Consider the following 12,042-nt stretch of genomic DNA (forward strand, 5'->3'; position numbering starts at 1 on the left):
TTCTCATGCACATGTTTATGCAACAATGTTGTGTGCATACGTATTTGCTCTCAATATCTCAGTGATCTTTTATAATTGTGTTTTGGATCTTTTAACTTGTGACAAAAAAATTACTTAATAACTTCACTAATAATGATAAAGATGATAAGAGAAAAATAAAACAAAAAGAATGTAGGTATAAAAGAGAAGAAAAAATGAAATAATTTAAAATATAAAAAACTTAAAATAACATTTATTACTTTTTTAAAACTATATTACCTTTAATTTTTCATCAACCACTTTCATTTGTCTATCAAATTTATTTATATCAAATCTTACTAATAAAACTTAAAAAAGTTGCTAAGTTTTTTATAATTAACTAAATAAACAAAAAAATTATCCTTATAAAATCACTATATTTGTTAAATTTAAAAAAGTTAGATAATTTTATATACATAAATATAATTTTATACTTTTGAAAAACTTTGATTGGGAGAGTAACTCAATTATCTAGTGTAAGTATTTTTTATTAGGAGAGTTTTTTTTACTGATGGTTAATTAGTCATATTTTATAAAGATTAGATTATCTTTTAAATACTTACTTCGTCGAGAAAAAAACATAAAAAATTAATAAATATGATGATGAACACAAAGGTATTATTGATTGATTTAACCGTGTGCACTACAAGAAAATTATCAAATAGAAATCAATTTTAAAAACTAAAAATAATTAGTTGTTATCGTGACTAAATTAGATATCATTTAAGAGACTAAAAAAAGTATTGATTTCTAAATTAGTTTCTAATATTGATAAATAGTTTATAAATTGATATCTAATTAGCTACCAAAGTTTTAGCAACCAATAATTTAAATTCTAAATTTGGTAGCAAAAATCTTGGTAGCTAATTAGATATCAATTTATAAACTATTCATTAATAATATAAACTAATTTAGAAACCAATAATTTTTTTAGTTTCTAAAATAATCTTTAATTTAATCACTAGCAACTAATTATTTTTTTGTCTAAAAATGATTTATATTTAATGATTTTCTTGTAGTGATCTCACACTTTAATAAAAAAGTTAATAAAAAAGTTTAACACTTATTATCTCATATGAAATATAATATGAGTTAGGTTTCTTCATCTTGATATAAAATCATAAAAGCAAAAGGGAGTGAGATGAAGAAGCTGGGTTCCATGAATGTCGACAAGGATTACACAGAGGGAGAGTAAGACATATATGTTAAAATATTACCACATCACAATTTTCCATTATATATTGAGCTTCAGTGGCCTACCTTATGATTTTCTTAATGGACCTTTAAAAACGTGTTTCAGAAAGGGAATGGTTTTTAACACCACGACCATGATTTTTTTTCTCTCAGAAAAGGAAAGCATTTCCTTTGGATAATATTGAAAACCAAACCAAGGAATAATTTAAGTAGTGGAATCTAAAACTTGGATCAACCTATGCTTACTGTTTTAGATCATTGGTCATTAATAATGTTTCAAAAATTAGGGCTATTGATTATCATATTTGTGTGTCTGTAATGAGATTGTGATATGTGCACAAGAAAGACGAAACATTAATCTTTTCACATGAAAATCACGTGGGATGGAAAACTAAAGCTAGATTTCTTAATAGTTCGTTTCTTTGTCACTTATAGTATGAACACAAGTTTTTCTAATCAATTTTTCTTTTTAGTCTTTGTGTTCTTGTCGGGAAGCTTTATAATTAATTAATGAAGAAAATCTATATAATGTACTTATAAAAATACTGGTGTTTTTTTGAAACTAATATCTAAAATTTTATACGTTCAAATGCTGTGGTTGTCAATTTTTTAAAAACTAAAACTTATATTATGTTTTATACACTTTATTTCTTATAACATATGGAGATATATATGAGTAGCAATTATTTGAAAAATTTATAACCACATAAATAATGTCATTTTTATTGGTAAAGTGGTGGATTTGGTTGAAATCTTTAGTAACATATATTAGGGTCTGAGTGAATCATAAATTTTCTAATACAAATTTTTTATATTTTGATTGGTGCTTGAATCTGATTACATGTTTAAAATCAATCAATTCACACACTTTTATTTGTACATTTTGTTGATCATATGAGAGGGACAACTATTAGTTTAGGAACATATCACTAATTGGTGTCTTTTTTAGTTGATGAAGGGAAGAAATACTTTCACTAAATGACATTTATCTGTCCTCAATGAGAAGGGTCCTCAATGAGAAGGGTTGTGGCAAAAAAAATGTTTATATAGACACGCTTTTCTTTCTTTCTTTTTTATATAACATGTTTTTTTAAAAAAATTCTTTGATTAGATAACATTTAGTCCTATCATGAGATATCATCATCTATATCTCGTGTGAGAATGAGATATCATCTATATCTCGAGGGAGATTTTTGTATATGGGTTTGAAAAACTCGAGTACTCAAATTTTGTTTTATTTTTTATTATTGATATTTTTTTTTCTTTTTTATGTTTTATGTATTCAAGTTTAATTTAAATTCATTTTCGTCTTTGAGATTATTTAATGATGGTAATATTACTCATTATCATTAATATGAGAATTAAAGTTATATAGTAATGTATAAAGGTAAACATTCATAAAGAATGATAAACTAAACATTTTTAAAATTTGTTGTATTGCAATTGACAATCATTACATTCACACATATCAATAACCTTATTGCATGTTGATAAAGATAACAAATTTCTTTATCTTATAAAAAAAATCAGACTTTTCTTAGGGTTCATGTTATTAAGACTTTTGTCTCACAACCCTAACGAATTATTATATTGATTAACTTGTTTTGCGTTCACAGAGAGCTCATGTAACCTAATGTTGTATTTGGATAAGAAATTTAGAGACTAATTATGTATAAATATTACTAATGAGATGCTTTTTTAATAATTTTATTATTATATATATATATAATGTAGTTCATCTTACTTTTTATGAGTATAACTTTTATCTTATTTTTTATTTATCTTTAAGAAACCTACTTAATAATTAATAACAATAATTTTTTTAACTGTTTTTTTTTACATCCATTATGTAACTATTTACGTTTTTTTATATTGATTTTTTATTTATTTATGTAGCAGCGTACAGAAATAAATAAAAAAGTCTTTTCCCCAACATCGGTAACTTCTAACTCTTTCTATCTCGTTAACTTTTTTCCTTCTTTATAAATTTGTCACTCAATACATCATCTATTTTATAATTTGATTGGACCAAGTTAATGTTGAAGAGTTAGAGGACATTTCTACCCGATCAAATTTTCAAATATAATAAGTTCATTTTTACTCTAAAGATTCTTTATTCTCTGTTTTTCATTAGGATTTAGTATCAATCTTTGGTGGGATCAGTTGAAAAGAGTAATCCTCTCAACTTATTCTATTATATAATGAATTTTTGTTTTGTTTGGATAACTTGCATTAGGCCCTTAAATCTTGAAGCTTATCCAAACGGAGAGGATAAAAATTATAGAAGTTGTTAGGCTAGAAGATCTGGATGTGGTGGGGATGTAGTCCCAATATTCAATTTCTTTTGTAGAGATGTTGTTTGTTTATATATATTTTAAACTTGTAAAAATATTATATTTTGATGGTTTAATATTTAAGTGTTGTATTTTTAATGTTAAATAGGATTTTGAATGTTGTGGATTGCATTTTGAATGATATTGTATGATCAAAATGGTATGAGATTGAATCCATACATTTGGGATAATGTATGGATTGATGTTTGTTTGTGTATTAATTATTGATGCATATCTGGTAACAAAAATCTTCGAGCTTCACTGATGATCTAAGTCACATACACTAAGATATCAGGTGGTGAGAAACTGATCGGGGAGTTCATGCACACCGTGACACATGAGATGCACGACTTTGGTTGTATTGAACTTACCATGATCCTTTCTCTTGGATTCATTGGTAATCTATGGATCAGGTGTTAGTCTCTGGTAGGACTTACTTAATATGGGTCTTCCAAAAGACATTAGTTGTTATTATGTTTGCTAAATATCTTGGATGTGGAGATCCATGTGAGATCTATGTGATCGTTTTATGTTGGAATTTGAAGAATGTTGAATAATTGAAAAATTAATTAGTTTTCTCTTTTGATTGATCTGTATATATTATAAAAATTTATTTTCACTAGCTTATCCTTGTTTTTCTTGTTGTGTTGTGAATTGCGATGATTGTACTATGTATACGAGCAAATGATCATACAGGTGTCAGAAGTCCTAAAGGACTTTATGATGATTTTTTGAACATTATATGGTAATTGTTTGTAATTCTATATGGCATAATCTTGTAATAAGAATGTTTTGAAATATTTCAAGGTTGGATAGAAACAATTATAACTTGTATTGTAATAGTTAGATGTCATTTTTTCTAGAGTGTTACAATTTCAATATAAATCTTACTAATATTTTTAATTTAAAAGTTAATTTTTTAAATTATAGTTTTATTCATAAAAAAGTAGACAAAAAGGACTTAACCGTTTGTGTTTATTTAGTTTTTATAAAAAAAATTAAAATATGTTATTTAAATAAATAATTTTAAAAGAAATCAAAATTTCGAAAATTGATGATGTAATTTAATTACTTAGAATTGAATAATTCTAAATGTTACTTAAAAGAATAATAAATTAAATATTTTTTTACTTCTTAAATTTATTTATTTTTACTTTCATTAGAACATTCTCCATTCAGATCGAAATTGAGACATGTTCGTAAGACTAAAAAAATCATTAAATAAAATATAATTTTAAAAAAATTAATTAATTATTATTTTAATTAAATTATATATAATTTTAAAGATTATAAAATTATTGATATATAAAATAGTTTTTATTATTAAGGAGTAAAATATTTCTTAAAAGGACAAAAACGACTGCTACCAAGTGCCATATACCAACGATGCGTTAAACTATAGTACGGAGGTAAAGCTATTCATTCTTTATTTTTTTGAAAAAAATATCAGAAAAGAATTATGTTATTTTGTCCCATCTTGCTTTCCTGTGTGTTTGAGAATTGCATTTGAAAATATGACTGGAGAAATGATTATTTTCTTTCTTTTATTAAGATTTTTATTAAGAGTAGGGTATTTTTTATTTGGATGATATGACATATGAGAAATTATGCTAGATTTTAATGGGATTAATGTTTCTAGGGCTATTTTGGTAATTAAAGACTTAAATAGTCTAATGACAAATTCGTCTAAAACTTCAATGAAGAATAATATGTTGGATTTCAAAGTGATTAAGTTTTTTGGTATTAATACTCGTAGTGATAAAGTTTTCATCCTCTTATGATTAGATGAATGTTTAGATAAATGTTTCCTTCACTGTGTTGAGTTAAAATTAACACTAATGGTCTTGCTACTTGTGGAGGTATTTTTCGTGGGAGTATGAGAGTTTATTTGTGGTTTCTTTGTGTTTCTTAAAGTTATGGTTACTGAGTTTTATTATACATGCTATGTATACCAAAGTTTTAACTACCAACTACTTTAGATTCTAAAATTAATAGTTAAAACTTTGATAGTTAATTAGATATCAATTTTGAAACTAATTTATAAATTTAGAAATTAAGTTAGATACCAATAATTTCGCAGTCTATAATACAGTATTTAATTTAATCAATATAATAATAAATTATTTTATATCTCTAAAATTAGTTTATATTTAATAATTTTCTAATAATAGTACTTCACATTAAAAATTTTAATTGAATTTGAAGACAATAATCAATCAATTTAAAATTAACTATTACGAGTCGTCATATTTTTATCAGTATAGGTTTATGTTATTTTTCAACTAATATTAATAAGAATTTTTATGTTAACATCAATAATTTTTTCGGTTATTGTCAAACACTATTTGTTTTTGGAAACATGTGCAAAATGATATTTTCAGTTGATGTTAATTGATTTATTTTTCGACCAAATTTAATTAAAAGGTTGATTGATATTATTTCTTAACTAACATTATTCAAGATTTCCTCGATGAATATTGAAAGGGTTAGATTTTTATCAATGTTACTTAGAATTTTTTATTCTCGCTAATAAAATTATTCTTTGATTTATGTATGTTAAAGTTTTTTAGTTTACACTTATAGAAATAATTTTCTAGTTTATTTATTTTGAGACTATCATTCTTTTATTGGTGTTTATTAGGATTTTGTCGATTAATGTGAATGAAGATTATTTTCAGTAGAAAGTCAAATATTTTTTTAATAAAATATATAGTGATTTTTATGTGTGAATTTGAATAGTCACTACTAAAAAATAGTTTAATAAAAAATAAATTTTAAAGAAAAAAAATAATTAATTAATTATTATATTAATTAAAATAAATAATTTTTAATTTAATATCTAATTAATTATTCAGATTTTAACTATTAATTAGTTATAAAATTGTTAGTTAAAATATTAATAACTAACTAAATATCAATTTAGAAACTATTTATTAATAATATAAACTAATTTAAATATTAATATTTTTTAATTTGTAAAATAATATTTAATTTTGTCAACTAAAACTTTTAGAGTTAACTATATATTAATTTAGAAATTATTTATCTATAATATAAACTAATTTAGATACTAATAATATTTTAAATTTTTAAAATAATATTTAATTTTGTTAATATAACAATTAATTATTATTTTTCTCTAAAATTGATTTCTATAAATTAAAATTTAATAATCAAAAGTTTAAAATAAAAACAATTTCAATTTAATATATTTAAATTTCCTTAAAATCATAAAATTATCTATTTGTTGAAGGTAAAAACTTTAATATAGAGTAAAGTACAGTATAAACCAAAATTTTGTGACTTTGATCCACGTCACACGAGCAAACAATCTAGCTTTGGGAGTTTTTAATGCGAACTTAAAAGTTCCCCAGTTCTAAGTTACACTAAAAAGGGATCAAATGCAAACGAGCAAACAACCTAGCTTTGGGAGTTTTTAATGCGAAATTAAAAGTTCCCCAGTTCTAAGTTACACTAAAAAGGGATCAAATGCAAACGAATTTTGAGTGTCTGTCATAAATGTCTTTTTTTTTATCAGTAATAAAAAATAATAAATGAGAACTATTTTAAGAGTGGTTCAACCTTTATATATAATACTCAAAAAGACCAACTTCATATGATTACTGTCGACTGACTACAAAACCTTGCCCGTACTATACCCTGAAAAACAAACTTCAAGACACCATCCTCTTACACACTATTGGTTCCAAACACCAATTAGAAAAGGAAAACAAGAGCGATTTTTAACTGAAATCCAAGACCACACCTTAACTTGTACTAGAACGAACACCTCAGACGCGTCAGCCACACCCTTTTTGAAAATGATAAAATTTCTGTGATTCCAGATTTTTGTCACCACCCTGACCCAAATTGTGCTCCACACATCATTTACCGAATCTAAAGACATGCTTATCCTGAATTGATCAAAGTTTGACTTAAGGTCATTGTGATACACGAACGAAACTCCAAGCCACTTAAAGCATAGACACCGAACATGCCAAGCAAACCTGCAATAGAAAAACAGATGGCGACAAGACTCTACGTCCTCCCCACACAAACAGCACGCAAAATTTTCAACCAGCACCCATCTTCTTAACAAATTGACCCTAGTAGCCAACTTATTTTCCAACGTCCTCCACGCAGTGAGAACAACAGAAGGAACTGCTTTACATCTCCACAACTTACTGAAAACCGGAGAGGAGCCCACCTCACTGTATTTCCTAACAAGGTTATTGGAAAAGTTAACTGAAAACGTTTGAATACCCCCAACCTTCCAAACCCAACTATCCGCCACTCCTTGAACCAATCCAGCCTCAAGCAAAACCTAACTCAACTGGTCTACCAAAGGCTGCTCCCAATAAAAAAAGGATCTTCGCCAAGCAAGCTGCCAAATCCACACGCCATTAGCCCAAAACCCAAGCTCTGCCACCTTTGCGTCTTTTGCCGAACAGATAGAAAATAGTCTCGGAAAAACTCTTTTCAGTGCATCACTACTCAACCATCTGTCATCCCAAAAAGAAATATCCTTTCCATCCCCAACTTTCCACTTAAAATCATCCTTAAAGCTTCTCCCCCAACCCTCTGAAACCCACACCTCTTTCAAATCTTTCCACCAAAGAGAGCTTCTATGACTTCTTCCTCCCTCTCCCAAACTTCTCCACTCGCTGTATTTAGAGAAGACAACCTCCTTCCACAGACCTCCCTTATCCGCACCCAACCTCCAAATCCACTTACCTAGCAAAGGCAAGTTAAACAACTTTGGGTCAATGATACCCTGCCCCCCAAACTCGCGAGGCTTACAAACCATTTTTCAAGAAACCCAAACGATCTTCCTTCCTTCAGAACCCCACCCTCAGAGAAAATTCCTTGGAATCCTGACCAACTTTTCTGCCACCCCGGAAGGTAATTTGAATAAGGACATAAAGAATAACGGGATAGAGGAAAGAACAGACATAATCAAACAAATCCTCCCAGCCATCGACAAGCACCTACCTTTCCACCTGCTTAATCTAACCTGGACTTTCTCTATCACCCCGTTCCAAAAAGCACTATGCTTATGATTCCAACCAACTGGCAGACCCAAGTAGACGAATGGAGAAACCATCGTGTCACAGTTAAGGATAGCTGCAAAACGCTGAAGCGAAACATGATCCATCCCCGTCCCGCCAAGTCTACTCTTCAAAAAATTAACCCTAAGTCCAAAAGCCAACTCAAAGCAATGCAAAATTGCCTTAATGTTAAACCCACTTTTGGAGTTTGCTTCGCAAAAAAACATAGTATCATCCGCATACTGTAACATATTTACCTTCACTTTATCCTTGCCAACTTTCAGACTGTCAATCAACTTCTTTTCTTCTGCCACCCTTCCCATCCCAGCTAACCCTCTATGTGAAACTTTATTGAATGATAACTTGAAAGCTCTACATGTAAGATGGTTTTTCTTTATTTGTTTTCTCTCTTTACTTGTAAAGCTCTAGGTGGCATGTCCTTAATGATGAGGTAGAGGTTGATGGGAAGATGCCACGTTTGAGTGTTAGGATGATTCTAGAATCCGATTGCAAGATAACATTATTTGTGAAGTATATGAAATTTTTGGTAAGTCATTTCGTAATCCGTGATTGAAGGTTGGGAGACTATGAGTCGCTTGGGTTGTTGAACCTGTTGTTCAGGGTATTAAAACAATCTTTGATAAGCATTTTTGTATTCTTTGGTTTAATGTTGGAGGATGGTGAGTCGTTTGAATTGATGGTCGAACCTATTATTCAGGTTATTAAGACGATCCCTAATAAACCTTTCCACACTCCTAGACTCAACGTTGAGAGTTGTGAGTCATTTGGGTCGATCCCTAATAAACCTTTCCACACTCCTAGACTCAACGTTGAGAGTTGTGAGTCGTTTGGGTTGATGACTTAACTTGTTTGAAATATTAAGTTGATCCTTGGTTAGGTTTTTCGCACTCCTTGACTTAAGGTTGGGGGTTGTGAGTTGTCCACGTTGTTTAGAGTATTAAAATAATCCTTGATAAACATATTCACACTCATCAACTCAAGGTTAGGGCCTGTGAACCATCCAGGTTCATTGATGGATGGGCCATCACTAGTCTTAGCCATAGGACGAGTCTTAATAGTATGAGTTCGAACCCTAAAAAAAATATGATGATAGTATGTGAGAATTGCAAAAATATTTTAACTATAAATACCTTAAATATTACTACCAATTAATGGGAAATAATGATTATCATTTATAATCTGAACGATTTAGATGCTATCTGATATCATTAATAATCTATCAAAATGTAAGAAGAAAAAAAGATAATGTCCTCAGAGCATAACAAAAACTAATACATCCTTAAAAACAATAAAAAAACATAATAACAACAAAAACGATATAAAAAATAATTAGTGACTGAAATCCAAAAATTCTTAGACCAAATCAATAATAATAATAATAATAATAATAATAATAATAATTGTTTATGTGCTTTTACATGAGATTTATTTTTTAGTATTAATTATAGTAAAAGTTGTGGAATTTTCTATAGTTATTTTTATATTTATAATTTCAATTTCATTTTCTATTTTATAAACAAATTAGATAATCTCATATTTAAAATTACAATATAAATGTACTATTTTGACAAATATAAATATATTGTTAGAAATATATAATAAAAACAGTAAAATTCAATACTCACACGGATATTTATTAATTGTTAATTAATTCAAAATCCAAACCAAATAAGGTTGAAAAAATGTTATTTTGATAAATTTCGTTTTTTATCGATTCAGTTTTAAGTATTCGCATATCACTTTTTGTCTGATGCATTTTATTATAATTTAATTTAAAGCCTAGTTGGAGTAACTTAGGAATGAGCAAAACCAACAGAGTGTCGGAAAGATATGGAAATCTGTGTGTAAAAGCAATTCAACAATGTTTAGTAGTTGGTGAGACATGTCCTTTTGCAATTTTAAAAATGATTTTTCTTCACGTGTATTTTTTCTCAGGAAATTTGGAAAAAAAATGTTTTCTTTATTGAAGGTTTGTATATTTATAAAAAGAAAATAATACTTTTGACACTTCTTTAGAAATTTACATCCACTTCACATCTACTTTAATAATATAATAATATATTTAAATTTAAATTAAAAAATAAAATAAAAATTATTAAAATACAGAATTAATGTATGTTGTGTGAGAGCTACATGAAGGGTAATGAATTTGTATACATGATAGGGTATCAAGCTGAAAGTGACATCATTCACTACTGAAATTACTCTTCATTTTTGGATATGAATTAAATAATGGTTCATAAGAAATATTTCATATTCTTTTGTCCATGACAGAGGAATTTGGATATGTAAGCTCTATAGAGTCAATAATTACTGTGTTGATTAGTTTATTTTAATCTTTTATATTATTAAAATGTAAATATTTGATTGATGGAGAGAGAAAAAGAAGAATGAAAAGAAGCATATAATGTGACAATAAGCAAGCAAATGATATTTTAGTTTAGATATTTAGAAGATTGAAGAGACATTGAAAAATGTTTGATAATGGGTTTATTGAGTGTGAAGATAATGATTAAGCCTATGAATTAGATAGGACTTGTAGTTAGTTAGGCAGAGGGTTCCGTTGGCTGCTTTCAAAAGAGAATTGAAATTTCATAAAGTTGATGGAACCCTCTTAGCTTCTTCTTCAGCTACAGCAATTCCTCTTCTTCAACAATAATATCCTTTTTGGGAAATTTTCAATTCATATTCTATGCATTTCATTCCACCTCACATTTTTAAATAGCTTAAGCTGCACCAGACATTTCAATATCTCACTTTCAATTACATTGTTTTGATAGAGAATTTTATCATTTAAGCATACATGAGAGTTAATAGTTGTATTCCTCGTGTGAAGATATTTTTTTTTAGTTTTTTTTTTTTTTTTTTTATCTTATTGGTTTTTTACTAGGTTTTAAGACTTTAAAAAAAATGAAAAATAAAAAATAAGTAAACAAAAGCATAATCACCATCTGCAAATATACCACAAAATTTACTTCAACCACCACCATCATTTGAAAATAAAGAAGAAGACATTATACTCTCTATCATACTAAGAAGAATATTGTTGAAACTAAAAAACATGAAGGTGTAAAGGAGAGAGAATTTGTCTATACTTTTTTGTAAAAGAATTTGAGTATCCCTTAAATACTCATATTTATTTATTTGTAATTTTTAATAAAAAAAAGGTATAAAACAAAACCCAGAATCATTTTATTTACTTTAAATAATTTAAACAAAAACATATGAAGCATGCATTCAACTAATTGTTATATTTAAAAAATAAAAAATAAAATAAAATAAATAATTACACATTTATCTTCACAAATATCAAATCAAAAAGTTAAAAAATATATTATATTTTATTATAAAATAAAATTAATTAGTTATATATATAAAATAATCAATTATCTTATATAACATAACATCACGTTACCCACGTAATCGAT

At 27.2% G+C, this 12,042-nt stretch overlaps 1 protein-coding gene across 1 annotated transcript; it reads right to left on the reverse strand.

The window, feature by feature from the left end:
* Positions 1-7,869: 7,869 nt before the first annotated feature.
* LOC137805530 (uncharacterized) lies at positions 7,870-8,916 on the reverse strand. Its single transcript, XM_068605474.1, has 2 exons — positions 8,538-8,916; positions 7,870-8,279 (listed from the first exon to the last, which is right to left on the reverse strand). Exons 1-2 carry the CDS (start codon positions 8,914-8,916, stop codon positions 7,870-7,872), a joined length of 789 nt encoding a protein of 262 aa, XP_068461575.1.
* Positions 8,917-12,042: the final 3,126 nt, after the last annotated feature.

Source organism: Phaseolus vulgaris, chromosome 3 (assembly GCF_000499845.2).
Source record: "Phaseolus vulgaris cultivar G19833 chromosome 3, P. vulgaris v2.0, whole genome shotgun sequence".
Classification (NCBI taxonomy): domain Eukaryota; kingdom Viridiplantae; phylum Streptophyta; class Magnoliopsida; order Fabales; family Fabaceae; genus Phaseolus; species Phaseolus vulgaris.